Source organism: Chenopodium album, chromosome 19, assembly GCF_948465745.1.
Source record: "Chenopodium album chromosome 19, dcCheAlbu1.1, whole genome shotgun sequence".
NCBI lineage: Eukaryota > Viridiplantae > Streptophyta > Magnoliopsida > Caryophyllales > Amaranthaceae > Chenopodium > Chenopodium album.
The window spans coordinates 14,729,818-14,756,960 of record NC_137852.1 but is presented as its reverse complement, the minus strand read 5'-3'; the positions used below and the strand labels follow the sequence as shown (position 1 = coordinate 14,756,960).

At 38.4% G+C, this 27,143-nt stretch overlaps 1 protein-coding gene across 1 annotated transcript; it reads left to right on the top strand.

The window, feature by feature from the left end:
- The first annotated feature begins 9,573 nt into the window (after positions 1-9,573).
- On the top strand, positions 9,574-23,108 carry LOC145594092 (uncharacterized). The gene is made up of 8 exons (XM_081650430.1): positions 9,574-9,597; positions 9,742-10,226; positions 12,945-13,026; positions 13,116-13,394; positions 20,258-20,334; positions 21,995-22,026; positions 22,138-22,205; positions 22,552-23,108. Exons 1-8 carry the CDS (start codon positions 9,574-9,576, stop codon positions 22,762-22,764), a joined length of 1,260 nt encoding a protein of 419 aa, XP_081506556.1. The 3' UTR covers positions 22,765-23,108.
- Positions 23,109-27,143: the final 4,035 nt, after the last annotated feature.

The following is a 27,143-nucleotide window of genomic DNA, read 5'->3' as shown; positions in this document are numbered from 1 at the left end:
CAAAATGCTAGCACAAGGCATCCAATGTGATGATAAATGTTGAAGGGAAGCTCGGAAATCTTTGGATGATCGATCATAACCTAAAAACAAATGAAAAGAAACAAATAATAGAGAAAAACAACGATAAACAAGAAAATGCACAAAATAAAGAAACTAACTACGAAAAGCACAAAGTAAAGAAATAAAGAGCAAAACTAAGGAAAACTAAGTAAAAGAGCTACAAAATGAAATAAAATTCATCCAAAAAGAGATCAAATGAGTGCCATAAATGTCACTCATCACCCGTATTGTCTCTTCACTCTAGAAGGATAGTAAAAAGTCAACCTTGACAAGCTAGGAAGACGGCAAAAAGTTTGGGAATTGCAACCAATCATCTTTTCAAGCTTCCACCAAAATCGACCCACTTGATGACATATTCACAGTTAGCAAACGAAAAGCCTGTCACCAAACGAAAAGCTTGTCGCATGGCGACAAATTCTGTCGCGTGGCGACAAAGTCAAAAAGTGGTGACAATGCGTTTTAGCCAGCGACAGTCACGCGTGATGCAAACCGTGTTTTTCTGACTTAGATTCGACTTTGATTTTGCATGTTTCAGCCTTCATTCAATACCCCGTACACAAATCCAATGTATTTTTGCTTTTTTCCCTTGATTAAATTTAGCTTAATTAAATTTAAGCTTATTTTTAATCAAAATCATTTTATTTTTCATTTTTTCTTTTGGGGGAGAAAGTCGGATACCCTCCATTAATAATAAAAATGACGGAAGTTTTTGCGCAAAAAATTAAGTCACAATTTTTTGCACACACTCACACACACATAAAACGAAAAATAAAATGCAAAGATAAAACAGGCATAAGATATACATATGAAATGTCCAATATACGAGCCATGTAATACAATGGACAAAATCCTATAAAGTCAAAAAAAATAATATAAAATAAAAAATAAAAAAAATAATAAATAAGCACAGGTACAAGCTATGGTGCTAGAGGCCATAGATGATAAGGTACGCCCATCATATCAAAGAACGTCGTAGTCCGGGGAGTATGCCCCTCACCATCTCCTGACCCGCCAACCGATGGAAACCTTCGCTCAAGGCCAGTCCACCTAGGCTCACCCTGATAACCAATCGACAACGACTGAGGCTGCAAGGGCTGCTGCGATGACGAGCCGACATCATACGTCCCACCACCCGTCGAAGGAGCCGATGTCACGCCTCCTTGGCCCATCGGCCCGGCAAAGACATCCTTAGGCGAAGAACCCGAGTCCTCAGTACGAGCAGCCTCGGATCGGCCACCCCGACCGCCGGAAGAAGTACGGCGACGCCTCGAGCCGAACCTAGTCGGCTCTCTCCTAGCCTCAGGTCTCGACCGAGTGCGAGGAGAATGAATAGGTTGTGCCTGCGAAAGTAAATCAAGTCAGATGCCGAGCAAATAAAAGATGAGTGATATAAGAGAAAGACAAAGAGCTACCTCCTCAGCAACGTCGTCTCCACGACAGGTAGCCCGGTTTTGCATCCTCACCAGCTGGCTGCGGAAGGCGTCTATGCACCTCGCCATGATCATCACCACCTCACGAGAAAACTGTCAAAAAAGCAAAAGTCAGTAATAATACAAGATAAATACAAAAAAGACAGTAAACGAGTAACTCACCCGAGTCTGGTGATGAGGGATAGACTGCTCGACGAAACGCTGGTCGTCCAGTGCTGGCGAAATCATCTCCTCAATTGGGCCGTACGTACTCTGATAGTGGATAGACATCCGCGGAGGAACAAACTCCCTAGGTCCAGCCTGATAAAATGAATCCATCTCTCACTTTCCCCTACTTCCCCACGCGAACACCACCAACAGCAACCACAACACCTCCAACCAGACTCGCTTCCACCTGCGACCACAGCCGCGCCAGCCACCCATCCTAAACTCCTCGCATCCTTCACGCGCAACCCCACAAATTCAACCACAACAACACCCCAATTATCCCCTGCAATTAACGTACTACCGCACCAATTTACAGCAACAAATCAGCCACGAACCGCAAGCACCTAACATCAATTACAACAGCAAAAATTGCGCCACATCAAACCACCAAATCGCACAGCAACAACCTTAATTCAGAGCAAATAGCAAATCAATTAAGTTCGGGCAAACCATTGAAGAGTTCGGTCGAATTAAAAATGCAAAAACAATCAGAATCATTCGAGTTTTTCTGATTTTTAGAGGTGTGGGCGAACACAACCATGGTTCGGCCGAAACAACACAAAGTTCGGTCGAACCCACCCTCGGTTCGATCGAACCGCCTCACGAGCTTCTCACGTGGGTGTTTAAAAAATCAAATGGCCTTGATCGATGCTCAATGAGATGTGATGATGTTGAATGGTTGTGATTCGATGATTAATGGCGATGATTGAATGGTGATGATGGTGAATGATGAAGATCAAGGAGCAGAGCAGCCACTTGATTCGAATTGAAGAAGAAAGTGGCATGAAATTGGGGTCTGATTGTGTTTTGGTGGGTTTTGCTTTGTTTTTCCCCTTTTTAATTTCTTTTTCCTTTTCTTTTCTTTTTATTTTTAGCTTTGTTATTTTAATTAGTTTTATTTCTTTTTTTCTTTTATTTTATTTAGCTTGTATATAAATACCCTTTAGGGGTTTATTACTTTGACAACTCTTAACATTTTTAATTTACCCTTGATTAGATTAGTTTAGTTGCTTTATTTTCTCTCTCTTAGGGTTAGATTAGGATTATGTCTCTCTATTTTAGGAGTAGTTTAGAGAGAGAAAGCTTGGATTTTTCATGGAGTTTTGAGATTTTGAAGAAGCATGTTTCTTCTCATTTATTCAATGAGTCTTCCTAACTTTCTCTCACCTTTATTGCTTTCATTTATTATTGTTTTTGCTTATTTATTTGTTGATTTGAGTAGATTAATTAGTTTAGTTATTTGATTCTTGCTATTATTCTTATTTTGCCTTGTTTTCCATGTTTTTGCTCATCATGTTAGGTTAGATTTTGTTCTAGGGAAATGGATGAAGGTTATGTTAATAAATTGAATGATTGATTGTGATTAGTATGGAATTGTTTCTTAATTATTGTGTATGGATGATGCTTTTATGGATTAGAATCTTTCTAGCTAATTGATTCTATGGTCTTAATTGTGTTTTCAATTAATTGTGCGAGAGTGAGTTGCTTGAGAGCCCTAAATTCTTCCATACCTTTGCTAGGCTAGTTGCACGAAAGTGAATTAGTTTAGTAGGATAATTAACATGCTTAATTGTGCGAGAGTGAGTTAAATGTGTTGATTGTTCCTAATCGAGGTCATTTTCATCTAATTTTATGATGTTGTTGAATGCATTGATGTAATTGGATTCCACTTTCCCTAGTTTTAGTTGGTTTGTTCTTAGTTGTGTTTAGTTAAATCTCTTTCTATCTCACAAGCCTTCCTAGTAGTCTAATTAGCATAGATTGATTCACTTAGTCTTCGTGGATCGACCCTTTACTTACCCCTATACTTGTATTAGGGTAGTTTAGGTTATAAATAATTAATTTGATTAGGGGTCGTAGACCAACGACCTACTCTCACCTCCGATCAGACCCAATAGCTCTAGAACTATCGGCGAATAGACGGTGATGTCGCCGGCAAATGGCAGAGGAGTAGAACGGAACTCCAGTCCCGTAATAAGACTAGAGTCAGCAGGAGTGACCGTCATCTCATCCCGAACGTGTTAGTGGTGTCCCAAAATAACTCCACCAAAGCACGAACAACAAGGTCACTCCCCTCGTAGGAGTACATGGCTCGAGTAGCCCGAAGAAGAGGAGTCAATCCGCAGGACTCCCACAGCTGCCGCAATGGCTCGTCTCTACTAAAATATGTATCATGAAGTGCGCCAATGGTGTTGTTGCCGGAGCCGTGACTACGGGTTCTCCCACTCTCAAGCTCGCGTCGTACTCGCTCCGAAAGATGGTGCTCGGGAGCGAAGAAAAGTGTCTGCTCATCCCACTCTGGGAGAGGACCAACTCTGGTAGAAGGGTCCTCACCATCGCCGACAGGCTCGTCCTCCCGGCGTGTGTCTCTCGACTGAGAACCAGAGCCGCGTCGTCTAGCCATGCTATATTATGCAAATAATAAAAAAAATTAAGGCTTTATAGTATCTAAGGTTCGCCTAGCCGCATGATACTATGTTAAAAAAAAAAGAGTACGTAGTACTAAAACAAAGCATAAATTTAATTCAAGCATAAATAGCATTTTCGAGCAACCAAACAATTTCTTGCAATACTATGACAAATATTGTGACAAATTGTATAAGAAAAACTAGCAAGAATGCAAAGAACAGGTCACATTATACTTCACGACCTCGAGAGGTCCAACAATGCTGAATCGCTCATTTCTTCACCAAATTGAGTCAAACAAGTCTCAAAACACTCCTAAGGCAATATACAAGCATAATCAAGTAAATTCAAGGCATTGAATTCAACAAACGAAGCAAATTAAGTAAGAACATGTTTGAATTTTCAAAAAATTCGTGAACAAAGAACGCATAATTTAGCAAAAACCAAGTTGAGTTTGAGTTAAACTTACATAGATCAGGAAAATAGATGATATAAGCTTCGATTTGCGACAAGTTTGAGCGAATTCGGTTGAGAATTGAGCAAGAACGAGTAATTTGAAGTTTTGAGCAAAATCGCGAAACTGAACAGCAGCAGCGGAAAATGAAGAAGAAAGGGAGGGTATTTAAAAAACCCGACCCTGTCGCCAAACGACAAGGTTGTCGCGTGGCGACAAGCAGAAATTGCGGCGACAGATGCTTCCAGCAAGCGCTGAAGCGGCGACAGAGCGTAGGACCTCCTAATATGGTTATGTGGACCTTATGCAGCAATTTGGGTTCCTTGGTGCGCCAGTTAGCCCCTCTAAGAAATTTGACATGATTTAATGATCGACTCGATTATGATTAAATTTAGTGATCGACCTGGTAAAAGATCGTCTCACTTCGCTTAAAGTGCCTAAACATTGGCTCGTTACGAAGGCACCGACATAATGGTTCATAAACAGCAGAAGCACCGACGTAATGGTTCACAAGCAGCAAAAGCGCCGACGTACTGGCATAGCGGAAGCAAAGTTCAAGCGAACTTTAAAGATCGGCGAGCGTTGATCTTCGATAATTTTCTTCAGAATATTATCACAACAACTGAAGGTGATTTCAAGCGAAGTTGTCTTCGATCGTGTTCCCTAAGATGTGGAAGATGGTCACAAAGCGGATGAGGATCGTTTCAAGCGAAGTAATCTTCGATAGTGTTCCCTGGCTTGCGGAAGATTATCACAGCGGAAATAGAAGGCAGTTACAAGCGTAGCAGTCTTCAAGCGGGATGGCGTTCTCTAACTTGTGGAAGGTCATCAAAACAAAATACAGCAACAAAAACGGTTACTTCAGAGACGTGTGCTCGACAGTGCAAGATACGCGTTTCTTAACTCTCTTTATCTGTTAAACTAACGCTAGTTTGCAGGTATTGGCGTTACAAAAATGATTTGGGATCGCAGAACGTTCTGAATCATTCTCCGTCCCTATCGTTACTTTGACTTTTGTTTTCGAAACATAAGTTTCTCCAAACTCAGTCAAAGTGGGGGCTTCTATAGACACCCATTGTGTCTCCCCAAAACCAAACCCAGTGATGAATACCTTTCGCGTCGAACAATTATCGAATGAAGTGAAAGTGTGAAAATTCAAGTGTTGCGGTTAGTTTTTATTAAAATCCTTCTTTCTGTTTTCGAAAACCAACCCTATTTTATGAAAATAGCCAATCTAGTTTAGTTTGATCCATGATAAGGGTCCAATAATAGTGTAGTTGATGGGGCTCACACAGAGCATTCCAACGATATATTATAAGCCCAATTCCGATGAATATTGAGGAAGTTATGGCCAAAATACTAAATTGGGCTCGGTTTGGTCCTTACATGCGGCCCAATGATCTAGAGGAGGGCCAAATGTCCATTATCATTCCCAAGGCTATTAGGATTGATTATAGTCTTCTAGAACTCTCTAGAAGGTTCTCTTAAATCCTAATGGACTTAGGATTGATAATGGTGTTTTATGAATTTTACTTGGAATAAAATATTGTTTTATGTAAAATTACAGTTTTAGCCTTCGTACGGACTCTACAGATCAATTTTGATCACTAGGTGGACTCCGTGTTGAAAGCGCGTGAAAATCCAAGTTGTCGCCAAACGACAAGCCTTGTCGCGTGTGGCGACAAGGCCTGTTGCCACGCGACAATGCTTGTCGCCAAGCGACAAGTTAATTTTGCAGCGACAGCGTGGAGTTTTATTTCTTATCAAATTCTACCTATTTCCGGACTATTTTCTTATAAATAGGGTCCCTGGACCTCCGTTTTCAATCATCAACTCTTATCAACAATCATTAATTCTAAGTAGCAATCTCTTTAAGCTCTCTCTCTCTCTCTCTAGTTTTAACAAACACAATTCCGCATTCACAAGATCTAGACACACCTAGCCAAGTTCGAAGTTGCCTTCGCCCTAGACGTAAAAGGTTGATAATTTCTGAGAGTTTGGTCCCAAATCCAGTCTAAACTTTTTAACTCTTTCTTTCAATTATTTAATTTAATTCTTTGATTTTATTATTTTCTTGAAATTTACTAACGCTTGTATTTTGTTATTAGAAAGAGGTACGAGGCTTCAAAGTAAGTAATTAGCTTGCTCCCTATTTATTTTCAATGTAGAAAGCACGCTTAGATTTGATTAATTCCTAGTATCATGTTAGGATGTTATTATTGCTTTCTAGTATCATGTTTAGGGTGCCTTTTATTCTTTCTAATATCATGTTAGCATCATGTTAGGTTTAAAGCTTTGATCTTTATTGTTTAGCGACATGCTAGGGTTTGTTATTAATCTTGTTAGTATCATGCCTAGGATCTTGCTATTGTTATTATGATTTATTATTAACATGGTTATTATGGTTATTATTATGTTGCTTGATTTATATATTATTGTTATTGCTTGATCACGTCTTTTATGCATGTTTAAAGGGAATTTGTACTTGGAATCATGCTTAATAAGATTATTAATAATTTGGTTTAGGCTAATATGATTTTAATTCAAGTGATCGCCAATAATAGATTTATTTGTGTATTAATATTCAACCAACATAGATAAAACAGGTTTAGGGTTAACCTAATGATTGCATGTTAGTTAGAAAGCGCACATGAATACGAGTAGAATAAAGTAGAGGCCTATTCTGTAGGGCGGGTTCTTTCTCTTTTAGATTGGATTCGTACCCTCATCCCCGAACCCTATTTGGTTCAAGACCTTTTGGAGTTGACGATCTCATGGATCGTTAAGGGGTGTAACCTTAATTCACCTCCTGAACGATTTACAAGTTCCTAAAACTTGTTGGAGACTCTTTTGCTCTCGTTTCCTTCCCTTTGGACGCCACCATGCTTAAGTGTATGATCACAGTGGGGTTCAAGTTTAGGATAATGTTTGAAATATTCCCTACAGAATCAAACTGAAATTAAAGTGAAAAAACAGGCCCTAAGATAAGAGTTACTTTCGGCCCATTTTAATTTCTAAGCCCAATCTATACTCTATACTTTAGTATTTAAAAACTATAACCAAGAAACTAAGAAAGACACATGTCCCTATCTATTCTATTACACTTCTCTAACCATAGTGCCACATGTCATCTTACACTATTAATTTTTTATTACACCATTTTTTTTAATTCTTTCATTAAACTTATACTTCATCTTTCATACACACTTCATCTCTTCATCTTCATCTCTCCCCTTTAATTCAACCTTTTCCTATTCTCTCTTTAATTTTAGCCCTTCCACCTGCTATTTAAGCCTCTTTTTCGATTAAAGTTCCAAAATTTTAATTTCTTATACCCTATAATGACTTACTAATATTTCCTCACTTATCTCTCAATACAATTTTATATGAATAACCCATGCATTGCACGAGCCAAGAGGCTAGTTGCTAACAAAACACTCAACCCCTAGTTGCATGCAGATTCAACGACTAATTGGGATGTTTTTATGAGCAAAGAGAGAGAAAATTAGGAATAAATAAAAAAAATAAAAAAATCACAAAGAGAGGTGAAAGATGGAGCTTAGACATTGAGAGTGATGGATGGAGCTTAGACCTTTAAAAAAGCAACTTAAACCCTAAAATCTTCCAAATTAAATAAATCAATCACAACCCTTCCTAAAAATTATCCCAAATACAGAATTTCAGAACCAAAATATAAAAACCCAAAGATCCCATCAACTAATCTCATGAAAATCTGTGAATTGGGTGAAAGTAGGATACTCCAATTTCAAAATAATCTCAATTAGCAGCAATAGAAAATACAGTCAAAGAAACTCCCAAATAACAAATTATCAAAGTTAGAAAACATTAGAAAAATTCTTTGTTAGAAAACTTGAAAGACGATCAAGGTTTGCATGGAAAAGAGACGCAAAAGTCAATAATTTAAAAATAAATTACCTCACAAACTGCATCAATGGAGGGGATGGAAAATGTGATATTCATCTTCTTCATCAATTTCTTCATCATCACTATTCATCCTTATCGAAGAAGATGAAGAACTACATGCATGGATCTGAATACCAATTTACTTTATCTCCTTGACAACAAATCTAAAATCGACCGCGGATAATACAGCAGATACATGTCATTATTCCGCCGCAAGTACCCACTTCAAATCTGCTCAACACAATTATTACTCAAAGCAAGGAAAAAAAAAAGAATTGACGATAATCAAATTATGATAGTAAACCGCTTCCATGGAGAATGAACGCTGGAGTAGGAATGAACGCTGTAGCAGGAAAAATGGTAAAAAGAAAGACTGAGCAGGGTTGAACGCCGGAGCAAGAAAAATGGTAAAAGAAAAACTGAATGGAGAGTTGAGAAATAAATTAACAATAAGGTGGGGTCTTAATCCTCTGGACTTTGGTGCTTGCCATTGTTGCTGCTTTGAAATTGAGGGAGAAAAAGGAGAGATAGAGTGAGAAAGCTAAGGTCGATGGCTTGATGCAAAAGAAAGAGAAAGCAAATGGAAGTGGAGCAGGAAAAGGGGGAAAAAGAAAGATGAGTCAGTAAAAGCAAGGGAAATTTCAAGGGCAAATTCGGCACATCACTATTCCTTTCACTAATTTTTGCCAAAACTCCTAATCTTCTCAACTTTCCACTTTTAAAGGTTGTAGATGTTTAGTAATAGTGTAATACCTAAACTAAATTGATTGGAAATAAACCGAACATGCCTTAAAATAAGAGTTACTTTCGGTCCATTTTAATTTCTAAGCCCAATTGCTAATAAAACACTCAACCCCTCGTCAAACAAAACCTTGAAACTCTCAGCCTCCTAACCTTTCATTCTATTTCTTACGCCACCCTCATCCTTCCTCTAACCCTCTTTTACAGTACATTCTTTCTCTCTCTTTAATCTCCTAGCTCTTAATTCTCTATCAAGTAAAGGTTGACAGATCTCCTTAGAGTCGATATTTTAAGAGATAATTCTTATTTTGTGAAGCATAATTCAAGAATTGCAAAGACAAGTTGTAATTTATGGCTGAAGACGATGTTTACAAGGTAAGTTCCAGATCTGGATATAACTTTATGTTGTCTTGATTATTTGAATCAATAATTAGCGGAATTTTGGAATCGGGATTAAATCTGAATAAGAATGGACGGATTTCGATCGTTAATGGTATGGTGTTTGTTTGTGTGTTACAGAAGGATGATGAAGAATTCAAGGCTGAAACTTTGTTATACTTGAAGGAACACCATCACTACAAGGATCCATGTTATGCTTTAGTATTGGCTGGATCTGCTGGCTGTCTTACTGAATTGTTTGAATTAGAAGAGACTGCTTACCTTGCCGAATACGACTCTCTCTCAAAACAAATTTCTAAGCAAATTGAAATTAATGACAAGGATCAATTTGCATCTTTCATAGTTCAAAATTATTACAAACTTAAGGCTTTCCCTGCATCCGAAGTGTTGGAGCGCCTTTGCGAAAAGTGTGCTACTGCTTGTGTTACTGCATTTCTTGATTCTCAACTCCACATTTATGTTGATTTAAATGAAAAATATAAGGGTATATGCCTGCCATTGGAACTCGCTGCTCATGGGTTGTCTTATAGCCTTACTCACCTTCTTTTATGCCGCGGAGCTATCGCCAAAGACGTAGTGCTCAAGAAAGCACTTTTCGCATTTAGGTAAAACTAGCATTTTTATATAGTTTATAATTATGAGTTTGAATATCAATTATAAATTAAAGGTAAATTTAACGCATGCAAATTTGTTATATAATTCAATAAGAATGCCAAGGAATATAGTTAATTAACAAAATGAGTATATTTTATAAGCATACTATGTTTTATCCTGATATTGAATGTATAAATATTAACGAAAATCACAAGTCTTTTCATAACTTTTTCGAAGCATTCGCACTATATTTTCAAATACTATGTTACCTGCTAACTTTAAATGCAGTTTATATATTTGTCTAAATAATGGCTAAATTGGGTGTACAATGATTATAGTATAAAGAAAGCCTAAAGTGATGAATAAAAGTAACCTAATACAAATAAAAATTATATACACTTTACTAGTAAAGAATCACATTTTAAAGGACTAAAAATCAATCATTAGTGATTGAATGTAATTAAATTACCTTTATAAAACTTTTCTTGTTGTATATTTATATAAAAATTGTAGTATTATGTTTAAAGTTACCCCAAGAAAGACAAAAAGTTACCCTAAAATTAGCTATAAGTTACCCTTATACTGCTTAATGTACACTCTTATTGGTGTAAACCGGGTGTATACAAAAGTTTTTCTAGATAAATATCATCTCTCTAACTAATTTAAATCTTTTTATAAGCATTTGATTTATTATTACACAATTTTTTTTTTTTTTTTTTTTTTTGTATACATTCACCCACCGACCCATCTCCTTATTTATACGTAGTATAATGATTCATGTTTGCTACTGTATATTATCAATGATATACATTTTTTGGTATATATTAGGCGAACTGGTACATAGTGCCAAATGTAAAACCATACGTTGGATAAATTTAAATCTTGAATTATAGAAAGCATTATTATATAATGAAACAATAGGAAATAGTTAGATTCTAGCTATACATAAAATTGCTTAAGTGAAGGTAAAAAAAAGAGGTTTTGGAGGGAAAAGGTTGGTGTCTATTTTGATATTATGTTATTGATTTTATTATGTAAATTAGAAAGTAAATATTCTATTTAACAATATTATAATGTATAGAAATAGAACAATATAATATTATTGCACGTATTTTTTTATTTTATTATATCTAGTAAACCACATTCTTCAATCCTAATATTAAGTAATACATTTTGATCCTATCTTTTCCTGCCTAAAGTCTAATTTAACATTTATTCTACCTATTAAGACTGATTTTTGCTTCATTTTTTTTTGTGATGTATAAAAAAGAAAGGGTTTTTTTCTATATAGTAAACCTTTAACTTTCGTTTTCTACGAAGTGCCCCCCTTTTATGAGAAATCCAAAATACATTTAGTTAAAACACAAATTCCAGACATTTCTTAAAACGCAAAAAGAGGCGTTTACGTGTTTTTTTTTTTTCAAAATTTGAGCTTAATTTGGACCCCAAGCCACGTGGAATTTGTTGTGGGGAAACAGAAGAGTGAAGAGTTTCATGGTAGGGGAAGGGGTGGGGGTGGAAATTGTGGTGAGAAGTAGGAGGGAGGTGGTAATCGTGGCGGGGGAACGAGTGGGGATTAGATTGAATTTTGTAGTGGGGGAATGGGAGGGGTGGTTTTTGCGGTGGGGGATGGAAAAGGGAACGAGATTCACGGTGAGGGAGCTGTCGGATGTAGTAAGAAGGCTTGGAGGTGGTGTGGCGGTGCAAGGGTTTATCTAACTAATAAAGGTTTAAAAGCTATTAATTACAATATTAACGGATAATGATGTCATTAAATGATTAAGTAGGCTGATTAGGGAAAAAGGTAGTAGTTATTAGAATTAATTGGTTTAGGGGTAGTAATTCACAACTTTTTTGTTTAGGGGTAGTAATTCACAAAGGCTTTATTTTTAAGGTAATAATTTACAAAATTTCTTAATAAGTATTATCATAATATATGATTTTTATATTTTTTTACTTGTGGAGAATTAAAACTATTACTCCCTCCGTTTTTAAATACTTGCTCTATTTCTCCATGCGCGGAGTTTTAGGAGAAATTGGAGAAAGTAATAAAACATGGAGGTAGTGGAGTGGGTGGAAGAATAAAAAAAATGTATAAAGTAAAATTAGTGGAGAGAATCGGAGGAAAGATAACATGAAATTAATAAAATATTTTATGTTGGGTCCACTAGGTGAGAGAAATTAATTAAATATTGTAAAAAGGTTTCTAAATAAGGTAATGGATCAAGTATGTAAAAACGGCTGGAAAAGAAAAGTGGAGCAAGTATTTTAAAACGAAGGGAGTAATTGTTAAATTTTGAGGTAAAGTAAAAAAAAAAAAAGGAAAAAGTATATATTTTTTTACGTAGTATTAAAAATAAAATCAACACTTTTGGTAGGAAATTATGAAGATCATCAATTCTATGTATAGAAGCTTGCTTGTTATGGATAGACTTAAGTTTAAAGTTTTACTATAATAATTGTGCTTAACTATGTAGATAAAAAAATATGGACAATATTCTATATAAGACAAGTGAATGAGAGTGTCATCCTCACATTGATTTACTTGTCTTATAGTATATTACATAAATAGATAGATACTATATTTAACCTATGTTTCTTATTAGTTACAACAAAGGAATATTATTTGTCATTCGTAAAAAAAAATGCAAACTAATAAAGGAGGTAGAAACTACTATAGAAAGTTGTTGTAGCTTGTGACCAACTCTTTTTTCTTTCATTGTTACCAGATTTCATGACTATGTTATACGTTGGATCAATCGTCAACAAACATACTACAAATTGATTGAATTATTGGGATCGCCGGAATTGGTGATGATTATTGTCCCTGAATCAATAATACCGACTACTGTACATTTTTATGGCTTTTAAAGACTGATTTATGTTAATTGTTTCGACAGGAGGAACCTCTTAACGTTATCAAATTGTTGGCTTCACGTATTGAACAACTGAAGATATTTGATCTTTGCCTAAGTTATATTGAGTTAGGAGATATCATTAAGCTAGGCGCCTTACTCTTTGTGTCTTGGGATAGGCTGCTGGTTCCGTCTTCTGATCTAGAGAATACCCCAATCGTGCAGTTTATATTGAGGGAGTTGGCACCACAATTAGAGCTTTACATGAAGTATGAGGAGAATTTTGTGAATGCATTTAATGTCATTGGAATTTTAAGGCATCAGGTACAACTTCTTAATATTCACCACCTATGGTATTAATTCTTTTTTTTTTATAAATGCAACAGTTTAATTGACACATTTGCACTTTGACCATTAATGTCCGTAATTGTATATTACTAGGTATTATTAAAAAAAAAAGTTAGTATAAGATTATACATTGTGACTAATCCAACATAAATTGTAGACATGGTTTGACATGGGTGATGATGTCGTTTTGGATTCAAATACTTGTTTTTGGCACATATGTTCCAAGTTTTTGGGTTGGCCAATTTGTAAAAAGTTCCGTAAGTTTGGGGCAAGATAAAGTGTTGAATGGTCCATATTTATACCAGAGTGTGCGACCCATGCACTTAAGGTTATATGATCAGTCAATAGTAATTTAGCGTACAAGTGATTTATGTGGTATGTACTGTATTTGATTTCCCTTTAAAAAGGAGATGTGTACTTCACATGTGTTTAAATTTGCAATTTGAAATTGTTTCAAGTAAATATACACATATACACATATATATATACACACACACACCACAATGTGTGTGTGTGTGTAGGGGAGGGATCCGGTGAGAATAGATCCATATGTGAGAATTCATACTTACTCCCTGTTATGTACTGAATTCGAGTAATGTAAATTGCACAATTGAAATGAGAATTGAGAATGAAAGCTTGAGTACTTTGATTGATTGAAGGATGATTACAAATGGATAAACATAACTTTAGGTTATGACTCTCTCTAGTAGCTTGACAAGTCTCTCCAAGATTAACTCTCAAATTTCTGGATAGTTCATACTACTGCTAATACTAACATACATATACTCAAGGCTTAAATCAAACATGTGACAATTCATTAACGAAAATAGAAACCCATAGAAGGCATGATTAAAGATGGCTGCTTCCTTTCCCAAACTTCCTTTTAATTATCTTTGTCATGTTGCTCCTTGGTGCTGACCCCCTGCTGCCCCAACTTAGCGCGCCTCGTATACACCAAAAGTGGTGGTTGACTTGCGGTGTTGACCTCATTGAACCAATCCATAACATCACTCCCCCCTTTGAGTTTCACCTTGTCCTCAAGGTGGAAGTCGGGAAATCGTAAATTGACCGCTTCAAAGTCTTCCCACGTTGCCTCAAAGTGTGGCAGCCCTTTCCACGCTATTAGCACCTCCAACACGAAAACAGAGCCCTGTTTCCTTCGGCGAATATCGAGTAACTCCTCTGGCTCCACCATTAATTCCAATTCGGCAGTCAATTGTTGCGGGATAGAGGAGTTACAGCGCTCTCTTCAATTGGGAAATATGAAAAACTGGGTGTAGCTTACAATCCGAAGGCAACCGGAGTTTATACGCCACCTTCCCAATTTTTTTCACCACCTCGAACGGTCCATAGAACCTTGCTGCTAGTTTTTCGAAAGGCCTCTTCGCTAAAGACTTCTGTCTATACGGCTGTAATTTAAGGAACACCTTGTCTCCTTCTTCGAAATTTTCTTCCCTTCTCTGCCTGTCAGCGTGCATCTTCATAATCTGCTGCGCTCGGTGCAAATTCACCCTTAATTCATCCAAGATGCTATCTCGTTCCTTCAAACTCTCCTCTAGCGATTGCACTAAGGCTTGCCCTGCTCCCAATCTCCATAATTTCAGAGGATCTCTGCCATAGACGATCTTGAACGGTGTAATCTTGGTGGATGAGTTTGGGGAGGTGTTATAAGAGTACTCCGCCCATGGTAACCACCGAGCCCATTGCTTCGGCTGTTCGGCGATGAAACAACGTAGATAAGTCTCGAGGCTCTTGTTGACAATCTCCGTTTGCCCATCTGATTGGGGATGATAAGCCGTGCTCCCGCTCAATTGGGTTCCTTGTAACCTGAACAATTCCTTCCAAAACGCACTCATGAACACTCGATCTCTATCGGAAACTATGGTGGCCGGAAATCCGTGGAGGCGCACTATCTCCCTCACAAAGACGTCGGCCACTTTAAGGGCGTTGAAGGGGTGTCTCAGCCCAATGAAATGGCTGTACTTGGAGAGCCGATCAACCACCACCAGAACCGTGTCGAAGCCGCGGGATAAAGGGAGCCCTTCCACGAAGTCCATGGACACATCTTCCCAAATTGCTTCGGGGATCGGAAGGGGTTGGAGCAATCCCAAAGGACACTTGCTCACTGACTTGCTGCGTTGACAGACTTTGCACTCTCGAACAAATTTTCCGACATCCTTTCTCATACCGGACCAAAACCAATCTGCCGCCAATCGGAGATAGGTTTTGATTTCGCCGTCGTGGCCACCAGTTGGAGTGGTGTGATATTCCTGTAAAAGCAATTGAACAAACTTTGAGGAGTTAGGCAAAACAATTCTGTTTTTATAAAAAACTCGATTCCCTTCTAAATGAAATCCACTCGGCCCATTTTTCCCTTCCTTGAGCCCACTAACAACTTGGCCCAACCACTTATCAGCTTCCAACTCCTTCTCTAATTCGGTCCAATCCACATATTGTGAGTGGATCATGTTTTTCAACTCCATCTTCTTCATTACTCCCTGTATTCGAACTCCATTACCAGTCAACCTCTCATCCCTCCGTGACAGAGCGTCGGCCACCCTATTGGAGGTGCCCGGTTTGTATTGAATCACAAAATCGAACCCCACAAGCTTTCTTAGCCACCTTTGGTATTCACTACTCACTTCTCTTTGCTCGGCCAAGTACTTCAAGCTTTGTTGGTCGGTGCGAATGACGAATGGCCGACCAAGCAAATAGTGCCTCCACTTTGTCACCGCTAAGGAAATTGCCATCAATTCCTTTTCATATATAGACTTCCCACGAGCTCGGACCCCAAGCAACTTACTATAATACGCAATTGGCCGCCCACCTTGCATCATCACCGCCCCTAATCCAAACCCCGATGCGTCGGTTTCCACCACAAACCCCTCCTTGAAATTCGGAACCGCCAGAACAAGAGCCGTGGTCATTGCGACCTTTAATTTTTGGAAAGCGGCAGTAGCAGCTTCCGACCACCCAAAACTCTCTTTTTTCAATTGAGATGTTAATGGGCCAGCTATCTGAGCATAGTGTGCTACAAACTTCCGGGTAGTAACCGGTCAACCCGAGAAATCCCCGCAACTCCCTGAGGTTTCGTGGTATCTCCCACTCAAGGATGGATTTTATCTTATCTCCATCCATTGAGACACCTTCTGCCGAAATTACATGGCCTAAATAGGCAATTTCCGATTTCCCGAATTCGCATTTCTTCATGTTGGCGTACAATTTGTGTTCCTCTAGCCTTTGCAAGACCAACTTCAAGTGATTCTCGTGTTCCCCAATTGCCTTGCTATATATCAAGATATCGTCGAAAAAGACTAGCACAAACTTCCTTAAATAGGGACGAAAGACATCGTTCATAAGAGATTGGAACGGTGCGTTAGTGAGCCCAAACGGCATTACCAAAAATTCGTAATGCCCTCATGGGTTCGGAAGGCCGTTTTATGCGTATCTTCCGGCTAAACTCGAATTTGATGATAGCCCGATTTAAGATCAAGCTTCGAGAACACCGTAGCCCCATGTAGCTCGTCTAGTAACTCATCAATAACGGGAATCGGATATTTATCCGGCACCGTTTCCTTGTTCAAGGCCCGGTAATCAACACAAAACCGCCAAGACCCGTCTTTTTTCTTCACTAGCAATACCGGACTTGAGAAAGGGCTCATCGAAGGCTTTATAATTCCGGTCTCGAGCATCTCGTGAATAAGCCTTTCGATCTCGTCTTTTTGGGCTTGAGGATACCGGTAAGGACGGACACTAACCGGGTCGGATCCCCCTTTGAGATTAATGGAGTGCTCATGATCTCTTTTAGGAGGTAGTCCATTGGGCATTTCAAACACCCCTTGAAACTGGCCCAACAACTTCTCCAAGTAAGGAGGTGGGCTTGCTGGACTTGGGCCTAATTTGGTGGACTCTGCCAAATTTAATTCCACCAAAAGGCCTTGTTTTTCCTTTTTTAAAATTCTAAGCATGGACTTCAACGTCACTTGAGTTTTCTCAAGTGTAGGGTCGTCGGTCAAAGTGACCGGTGTTCCGGCAATCGAGAATTTCATGACATGGGTCCGCCAATTTGTGACCACCGAGCCCAACTTCGCAAGCCATTGAATACCAAGGATGACTTCGGCACTTCCTAGTGAGAGTGGTAAGAAATCCTCCGTGATGGTCACCCCACCACTCAACTCCACCTTAACTCCCTTGCACACCCCACTCCCATGAACCAAGTCCCCGTTGCCTAATGAGACCGAGAATTCTCCCCCTTGCACCACCTCAATCGCCACTTGTTCTATCACCGAAAGAGCCAAAAAATTGTGAGTAGCCCCGGGGTCTATCATCACCACAACCTCTTGACCTCGAATCACACCTCGTAATTTCATTGTTTTCGGGTTGTGAATCCCAATCACGGCACAAAGTGAGGCTTGCTCCTCGGAAGTAGTATCATCTACCACCTCCGGCCCTTCGATCTCAATCTCCTCTTCTCCTTCCGCTACTAGAAGTACACTAAGCTCTTTCCTCTTACATCGATGACCTACACCCCATCTCTCATCACACCGAAAACACAAGCCTCTTGCCCTCTCTTGTAATTCAAACTCGGTAAGCCTTCTTGTCCCTCCCGTTGACCTTGCGTAGCACGATTCATGTTCACTGATCCTTGAGACTCAGGGGCCTTGGCCAAGATTTGGGCGGCCCACTTCCACTGCTGCTCGGCAGCCCATAAGTGGAGATTAATCCTCCCTTGTTCATGGTTTGGTGAAGGGGTTGGTTAGAAGGGCCACTCTTGGGCTCGAATTTGAAGGCCCACTATTCGCCACTCCTTTCCAGCCTCCCATGGGCCGTTTCCCTTGCTGGACTCTATTCTTCTCCTCAATCCGACCCGCCATCTCCATAGCCTTCTCTAATGTGGACGGATTCAAGAGCCTTAATTCTGACTTCACCTCTTCCCTCAATCCTTTGATAAACTGTCCCAACATCAAACTTTCCGGCACATCCTCAAGTGGCGCCGCCATCTCTATGAAGCGACGACGATACTCTGCCACCGTCCCCACCTGTTCAACGGCCAACCATTGTTCGTGTAAGGTTCCGACGTGAGAGGGTCGGAACTCATTGAGGACTCGCTGTTTGAGATCCGGCCATCCATAAAACGGCTGTCTCTTTTGTTCCCATTGAAACCATTTCAAAGCCGCCCCATCCATAGCCACCACCGTGGCTTCCATTTTCTCTCTCTCCGACAATCGGTAAAACTCAAAGAACATCTCTACCCGAGCGGTCCAACTATCCGGGTCAGTACCTTCGAAAACGGGCATATCCAATTTGCGGTGTTTCCACTGTGCTCCGCCGCCTCCTCCGCCGCCGTCGCGCCACCCGTTATCAGGTGGATGCCACCCTCGTTCGTCAAAGGTTCTCGGCCCTAGGGGGTTCGGACCCTTTCCATCTCCGGGTGAGAGGTATTCTCCCCCACCACCGGCTGCTCTAGGGGAGGTAACACTGGTTGCGACGGATGTTGGTTTTGGGGTTGCACGAACTTCAATTTCTCCGGTTCCTCCTGAAGTTTCGTAAATTTGCCACGGTCTAAGGTGGCCTGGGTGTTCACGGTGGCGCGGAATTGCTCTAGGCGTTCCTCTAGGCGATTGACGGTGTTCGCCACCACCTCCTCCGTTTTCTTCCTTTCCTTCTCGATTTCCCTGCGTTCTTCTTCCATGGCCGCCTTAATGGCCGCTGCTACGGTGCGCGTGAGGTTGTCTTCTTGGGGCTGCAGCTTCTCTTGTATGAGAGTTAGGGCTCCTTCTATGGCGGTGAGGCGTTGCGGTAAGTCTCCTTCCATGGCTGGTCTGATTCGATATTTTTTTTTTTTTTTTTTTTTATAAAAAAAAAAAAACTGGGTGGTGGTTTCCGGCACCGGCGGTCGCAGGACCACCGCTCTGATACCAACTGTTATGTACTGAATTCAAGTAATGTAAATTGCACAATTGAAATGAGAATTGAGAATGAAAGCTTGAGTACTTTGATTGATTGAAGGATGATTACAAATGGATAAACATAACTTTAGGTTATGACTCTCTCTAGTAGCTTGAGGCTACAAGTCTCTCTAAGATTAACTCACAAATTTCTGGATAGTTCATACTACTGCTAATACTAACATACATATACTCAAGGCTTAAATCAAACATGTGACAATTCATTAACGAAAATAGAAACCCATAGAAGGCATGATTAAAGATGGCTGCTTCCTTTCCCAAACTTCCTTTTAATTATCTTTGTCATGTTGCTCCTTGGTGCTGACCCCCTGCTGCCCCAACTTAGCGCGCCTCGTATACACCAAAAGTGGTGGTTGACTTGCGGTGTTGACCTCATTGAACCAATCCATAACACTCCCTCCGTATTTTTTTAAGTGTTACATTTTTCATTTCCGGTTATTTTTTTATTATATCTTTCTCCTCTCATGATTCCCTCCCAAACCCACTACTTTTTTATTATATCTTTCTTCACATTCATTACTTTTCAATAAAGTATTAACCTCACTATCTTTCTTTTACAATATTTTAATCTTCCAACTATCCCACTTCTTATTGTGTTTAAGTCAATTAAATTGCCTAAAACTATGTGCCGGTCAAACTGTAACACTTCAAAAAACACGGAGGGAGTATATGAAAATTGATTTAAAATTTAGAACATGTGAATAAAAATTTAGAATATACGAGTTAAAATTTAGAACATGTGACTGAAATTATCTACATACATTTATTTAGAACATATTAGAATTATCTACCTACATTTATATACATTTTATTTTGCATATTAAGGATTATCAACCTACATTTTATTTTGCATTTCTCCTTGCTCTAAAGATAATGTTGAAGCATGAAGCGTCACGTGACATTACATATGCGGGACCTTGGGGAGCGAGCAGTGACATTGCAGACTGGTAAAGAGATTTGATTATTATTCTTGTTGAGTTTTTATGTTCTTGGATATATTCATTGCTACTATTTAGTTGCCCTAAATAGTTTGGTTGTTTTAGCTGGTAAAACCCTTTATTTAAGAGAAAATCATGATTGGAAATATGGCATATTATTCAAATATGCTTTGACAAATTTGTCCCCTTTTGTGAGTATCCTGTTTCTCCCTCTCTTGCTTGAAAGCTGACACTGGATTTGCCGATCTCTTGCAATTAAGCTAAGTAACTTGAGAGCTAATAAGATAAGTTGTGGCTACCTAGCTCAAAGCAGTTGGGTCTTGTCAAACTGTCTAACAGACTAGCATGATGATATCCTCTCATCTAACAAGAAATTGCACTATTAGGCAAACTAAACTGTGTTGAATAATGGTAGAGAATATCACAAGAGCTTTTGTAACCCAAACTAAAGTGTGTGAATGTCTTATCCAAACTAAAGTGTGTGAATGTCTTATCCAAACTTGATGTAGAGAATATTAGTGTTGCAATTATTATGAAACGACTCGAAGATGAATAAGTGTTGCATTTAAAATTTTAAAACTGAAACAGAGAGAGTACAGAATATAAATTTATTTTCATCAAGATTTGGCAACAAAAATAAAAGTAAAAATGGTAGGAAAATATATAATAAATTTAAATAACCAATATAACCAGATCTGCTTTTGCCTTTAGTATATAGTTGTTGAATCTATTGTTTGAAAACATATTTTACCATCTTATCCCTCTACCCCACTGCAGTTGCACTTTTTACCCGACCTCACTCTTATCCTTTCATTTCGTACACCCACTCACCCCTCTTAAAAATACTCCATGTTATACCTTTTTGTTTGCCCCATTTCCTTTTTGGGGTTTCCCAAAAGATTGCCCCATTTTCCATTTTGGGATTTCCTAAAAGATTGCCCCATTTTATAGGAACCACAACTTTACTCTCACATAAAATCATTTGGTCCCACCACCTTTGTCTTGTCAACTTCACTTATCAGAAAATTAAAAAAAGTAACACTACCGCATTTGTGCAAACAAAAAAGAGGACAGTGGGTGAAATAGTTTAAGATAAATGGGTAAATAAATAAAAGAGGGAGTATGTGACTTATTTGATATATTATAGAGTTTATACATATTGGTAAACTCTACATCTGAGCCATAACCCAAATTGAACTCGATCCAAAAGACACCTTTACTGCTTTGAGGATGGGAATTTGAATTTTGGAGTGTGTTTCTCTTGGCAATATTGCATTCTACACATTTGACGAATAGCTACTCATCGAAACAAAGAAAAAATCTTTTATTCAATAAACTTAATAGCATTAGCCTTATTGATGAAGGAATTTGAATTTGAGGGATAAACTTTGGTAAATATTACATATTTACATGGTAGTTCTCCTATACATTGTTGGCTAATAAAGGTAGTTAAGCATTCTAGTCACTCTTTTGATACAAAATATAAATAATTAGGACATAGGCTGTATAAGGGGAGTAATACTGCAATTAAATCTTCAGTTCTTTGTCATTTAGATTTTGTGTGCTCAAATTGCTGTAGTCTAATTTTAAATTGATCAGCCAATCTGACATAGTGGGTAACTTGTGCACTTTGTTTGTGAATATGATGCTGCATTGTGGATTGGTCAAGTTTGCTTCTCAAGCTCACCTCTGAGTCTGAAGGTATGTACCTTTGTCCACTACCTTTTCCAAACAACCTGTTATAAGTTGTGAGATATGAAACAAAATTCATAAATAATCTCTCATCTAATGCAATAGCTTTTGTTTTGTTAGTGTTGTCAAGGAAGATATTTTCTAAGAAGCAAATGCTTTCTGGATCAACTTCACACTCTTATGTTGGGGTAAAGATTCAAATTGGCCCATTTAATAGCATGTTTTTTATTTATTTTTTATTTTTTTTTTGAAAAAAAAAAGAAAAATCACTCCCCTATCATCCTGGGTTATGCATTTGGGAATTTAGTTGATTTTCCTCTTTCTTTGAATTTCACACTTGCTACTTTTGGCTAACCTTTAAAGGACTAGTTAATTTTAACTTCTAGTAAATAAGTTTTTGAAATTCAATTTTGTTTAAGTGGTCTGATGATGTTCTTCCCATCACTCATTCACTGGTCGGTGAAAATAACTTCACCTCAAATGGGATGTTTATGTACTGTACACTAATCTGTTGGGGCTGCAATATCCTTTCAGGTGCAGAAGCCTGCATTTGGTACTGGGTTTCAATTTTCGCTACAAATGTCAGTTCCTCCAACACATACATCTCCTAATCGGCTAGCTATCTACCATGACATCGTCAATCAGAAATCTAATACCACACCGATGAAGTCATCATCGCGTAATGTTTTCACAATAGCAAGAGCTCATGCGCCTCTACTTCGGATTGTCAAGAGGATTATCAAGTAGGTGTGGGAAGTTAACTAAGTTACCAGCAAGCACCTAGAAGGCCTTTCACTGGAATCTCGGCCATCTTAGTCGACTTGCTTACTATGAACTTTCCTTTGTTGTTTGTTTTGATTTTAGTTGTACTGTTGGTATTTTGGTAATGCTGGACTTTTATCCCCCATTAACTTTTGGAATGATGCTCCTTGGACTCCCAAAGGCCTGTTATGTAATTCTTTATCCTGTAGGATTCATGACTCAAAAGGTGTATGTATCATGGGCTTTCATTGGCCATAATTCATCATGCTCCTTCTTGATGAGATAAGTAGATAATGAGGTGAACTGAGATTGAACCTGATTTGGCTCAACTGGAACTCGGGCAAGGCTAAGCTCAAGTCAGTTTGTTAAACTTTTAACTTTGGGCTAATTTGCTGCGATTCTTGGGCTGCTGCTGTTAGAGGTTGTTGCTGGCAGTTTGTGGTTGAATGGCGAGGTAATGGTGGCGGTTTTTTGTTGGGAAATTGCCGGATGCGCTGTTGTTGGGAATTGATACGAGGATGGCAAGGGGTGATTCAATGGGGTTTGTTGCGGGTGTATTGCAGAATGTTGTCTTGGTGGTGCAAATTTGGTTGAGGCAGCGATGTTTGGCAGAGGTGGTGCGCGCAGTTCTGTGGTAGGAGGAGGTTGAGATTGTTGATTCAGGGTGAAGGGAGACACGTGGCTGTTTGGAGGGGAAGCACTGAAGCAGGGAGGTTGTTTTGGTTAGTAGTTTTTTGGTGGGGAATAGGGAGCAGGGGAATGTTGAAGGAGATGCTGCTATTTTGGTGTGGTGGAGGATAGGTGAGGGAGTGGTGATGGTTAATGGGCAGCAAGTAGAAGTTTTGTTGAACTTGATTGACTCGAGTCCCGAGCAACCATTTTATCTTAAAATCCGTGACCTGAACACATACACACCAATAAAATCGAGGAGAGAAGTGAGAATGCTAAACTAAAATATAAAATAAAATCAAGTGCTAAACTAAATAGATATGAAATAAACAGAGGTGAGAATTTATTTACTAATACTATGAAATTAAATTAAAAACTATTAAAAGCTAAAAAATATATTCAAGAGTCTATGTATACCCTAAAAGAGAGAAATTATTAGGGAAGATGGAGAAAGAGAGAGAAACGCAAAAACTAGAGAAATTATTAGAAAACAAAGCTAATAACGAGCCTATGTATACCCTAAAAGTGATATACGAGTAAAAGTCACTAATCACCTATCATACTCTCAAAACATGCACGCCATTACCATTTAGGAAAAAAAGCATTCAAGAACACAAATCCAAAAGTTTTATGTCCAAAGCAAGAACAAAATATAAAATTACAAATTTGCCTTGATGGAAACAAAAATCTTTTTTAGAGTTTTCTTTTTTTCAAAATAAAGAACATGGAAATGTATATAAAAATGTGCATGGCATATAAGAATTAAAATTCCACTAAACATGATAGAATACCCTACCCCAAGTTTAAATTAGATAACTTGCTCAAACCATAAACCAATGAATCCATGGGAGTGGAAAGAAAGAAATCAATTCAACAAACCAATATATATCCAACAAGTCACCAACTATTAGAGAAAAAGCAAGGAAATATAATACCGAATATAGGTGGGTGTAAATACCCGCAAATGACCCTATTCAACCTTTTCAAAGCCAATTTCCTCCAATACGATGTCTCTGATGCCATATGCTAAGAAAGCGGAGTGTCACGTGCTTTAACTTCCTTGATGCTTGATCCGATACCAATGCAAAACAGTATAAGAAGTCATGTACCTAGCAAAAGGCACACAAACATTCCCATGAGAGAAAATCTATACTAAAAAGAAAAGAAAATGAAAGTAATAAAACACGTGTTACTTTCCGAGAAAGGCTTGCTTATGGTCTAAGCGTGACCTCTCTAGTAAACAATTTTGCAACAAACGCAAGAGCTTGTCAAATGCAATACTAAACATGTCGTAAAGAAGAAGGTAGGCAAATGACAGGTTGAGAACGTGGAATAAAGATAGTGCACGCAAATGAGGAGAGATGCAAGAAAAAGAAGAATCAAAAGCAAATTCAACATAAGAAGAAGAAGAAAACTAAGGCAAACTCTACTCAAAATGTTTTAAGGTGGCAAAATCACCCTTTTTCTCAATAATTGATGAGTGATGAGCTTGAATATCACAAATGGAAGGAGGGTCCCCAATAGGATCTTTGACATAAGAAGAGAGGGACATGTGGTATTAAAATAAGTCAAACAAATCTCACAAGCCTCCCAAAGACTACAACAGTTATAGTCAACAAATTCCTCAAGTCTATTAAAATATTCACAAAAAGACTCATTATCATATTGAGGAAATAAGAGACATGGCTTTTTTTTTCTCAAAATAAACAAGAGTCAAATAAAAGAAAAGTATATACAAACACTCAGACTCAATCAATCAAAAATACTAAAACATAGACACCGTTCTCCGGCAACGACACTATTTTAACGTGGGGAAAAGTAGGTCGTTGACTAATCCTCCCTAAGGTCAAACAAATTTTATAATCACTTAACAAGCCTAAAGACAAGTATAGAGGTATAGAGAATATTTCAAACACCCAACTTTGAGCCCTACTGTGATCATGCACTTAAGCATTATGGCGTCCAAAGGGAAGGAAGCTAGAGCAAAAGAGTCGCCAATAAGTTTTAGGAACTTGTAAACCGTTCACAGGTGTGAAGATTACACCCCACTCACGATCACAAAGATAGCTAACTCCATAGTGGTCCGGAACTATGACTGAATATTCGGGGATGATGGTACGAATGCAACCTAAAAGATATTGAGCCGTCCTAAATATTCCTCTACTTTATTTTTCTTTTATTCATGTGCGCTTTCCGATCAAGATACAATCATTTGGTTAGCCCTAAACCTATTTAATCTATATTGGTTGATTAATAATGCACAAATAAATCTATTATTGGCGATCACTTGAATCAAAATCATATTAAGCCTAAATCAATTATTAATTATTTTATTAGGTGTGATTTAAGTACAAATTCCCTTGAAACCCGCAGAAAAGGCATGATCAAGCAATAACAATAATATATTAAGCACCATAATAATATTGTTGACACAACAATCATCATCATCATATAATATTCTCATCAGAGCATAATAATAATGTTAGCAAGATCCTAAGCATGATACTAACATGATTAATAACAAATCCTAGCATGTCACTAATAAAAATTTGACTCTGACCAATATCAACACTTTGACTGTCAGTTTGTCCTTGTTGCTCGTCCTCTCGAACTTCATCGAGTTTGATTTTCCTCCCACTTGTCATTTTGGAAAGATGTTCCTTCTCCAAAGAGACACCATCGCGAGCAACAAACACTTTGTTCTTGGATTTGTTGTAGAAACAATACCCTTTGGTTTCTTTTGGATATCCCACAAAGAAACACTTGTCAGATTTTGGGTGAAGTTTGTCAGAAATCAATCTTTTGACATATGCCTCGCAACCCCGTTCCAAATCTTGAGAAGAGACAACCTAGGAGGTTTGTTTCGTCCATAATTCATATAGAGTCTTTTCCACAACTTTTGACGGAGTGCGGTTTAATGTTAGTGCCGTAGTTAGAAGTGCATGTCCCCAGATGAAAGAGATTAAAAGATCGTTAAGACCCATCGTTGATCGTACCATGTTTAACAAGCTTCGATTTCTCCTTTCGGATACTCCGTTCCATTATTGTGGAGTTCATGGAGGTGTCACTTCTGAAAGTATACCATGTTCTTTTAGATGATCATCGAATTCATGGCTTAAGTATTCACCGCCTTAATTCACATGTCAACCACGTATAGGGCAGCCAATCTTCCTAGGTTATGAAACCCTAGGAGCATGATCTCCCACTTCCCTATAAATACCCCATCATTTCATGATGGAAGGGAACACACACACAATATTCCAAAAGGCACAATGCCCAAAATATGTTCTTACTTCTCTCTACTTTCTCTCTCTAAAAATCCGTTTTCCGGTCACTAACTTGATCGTCGGAGGCGGAACTCCGGTAAACCGGAGTTCCGTTGTTTTGTAGGTGTTCGGGTCGTACGAGTGTTGCATCCCGGATCTGTCTCCCGCGGGAATCCATACCCCCCTTTCGAGTTATCACAAAAATGCCCGAAACAATAGTTGATTACATATTTTCTCTTATTGTTTTTTTTAGGAAAAATTTCTCTTATTGTTAATTTAACTAATTTTGTGATTTAAAAGCCAAACCAAAAAAACCTTCAAGATATGGCTAGCTATGACGCGCGTATCGCGCTCGTTACCTGCCCTAGTTAAATTAAAATTAATAAGAGTAAAAATCTTACTACATAGTATTAGGAAGACCAATAATAG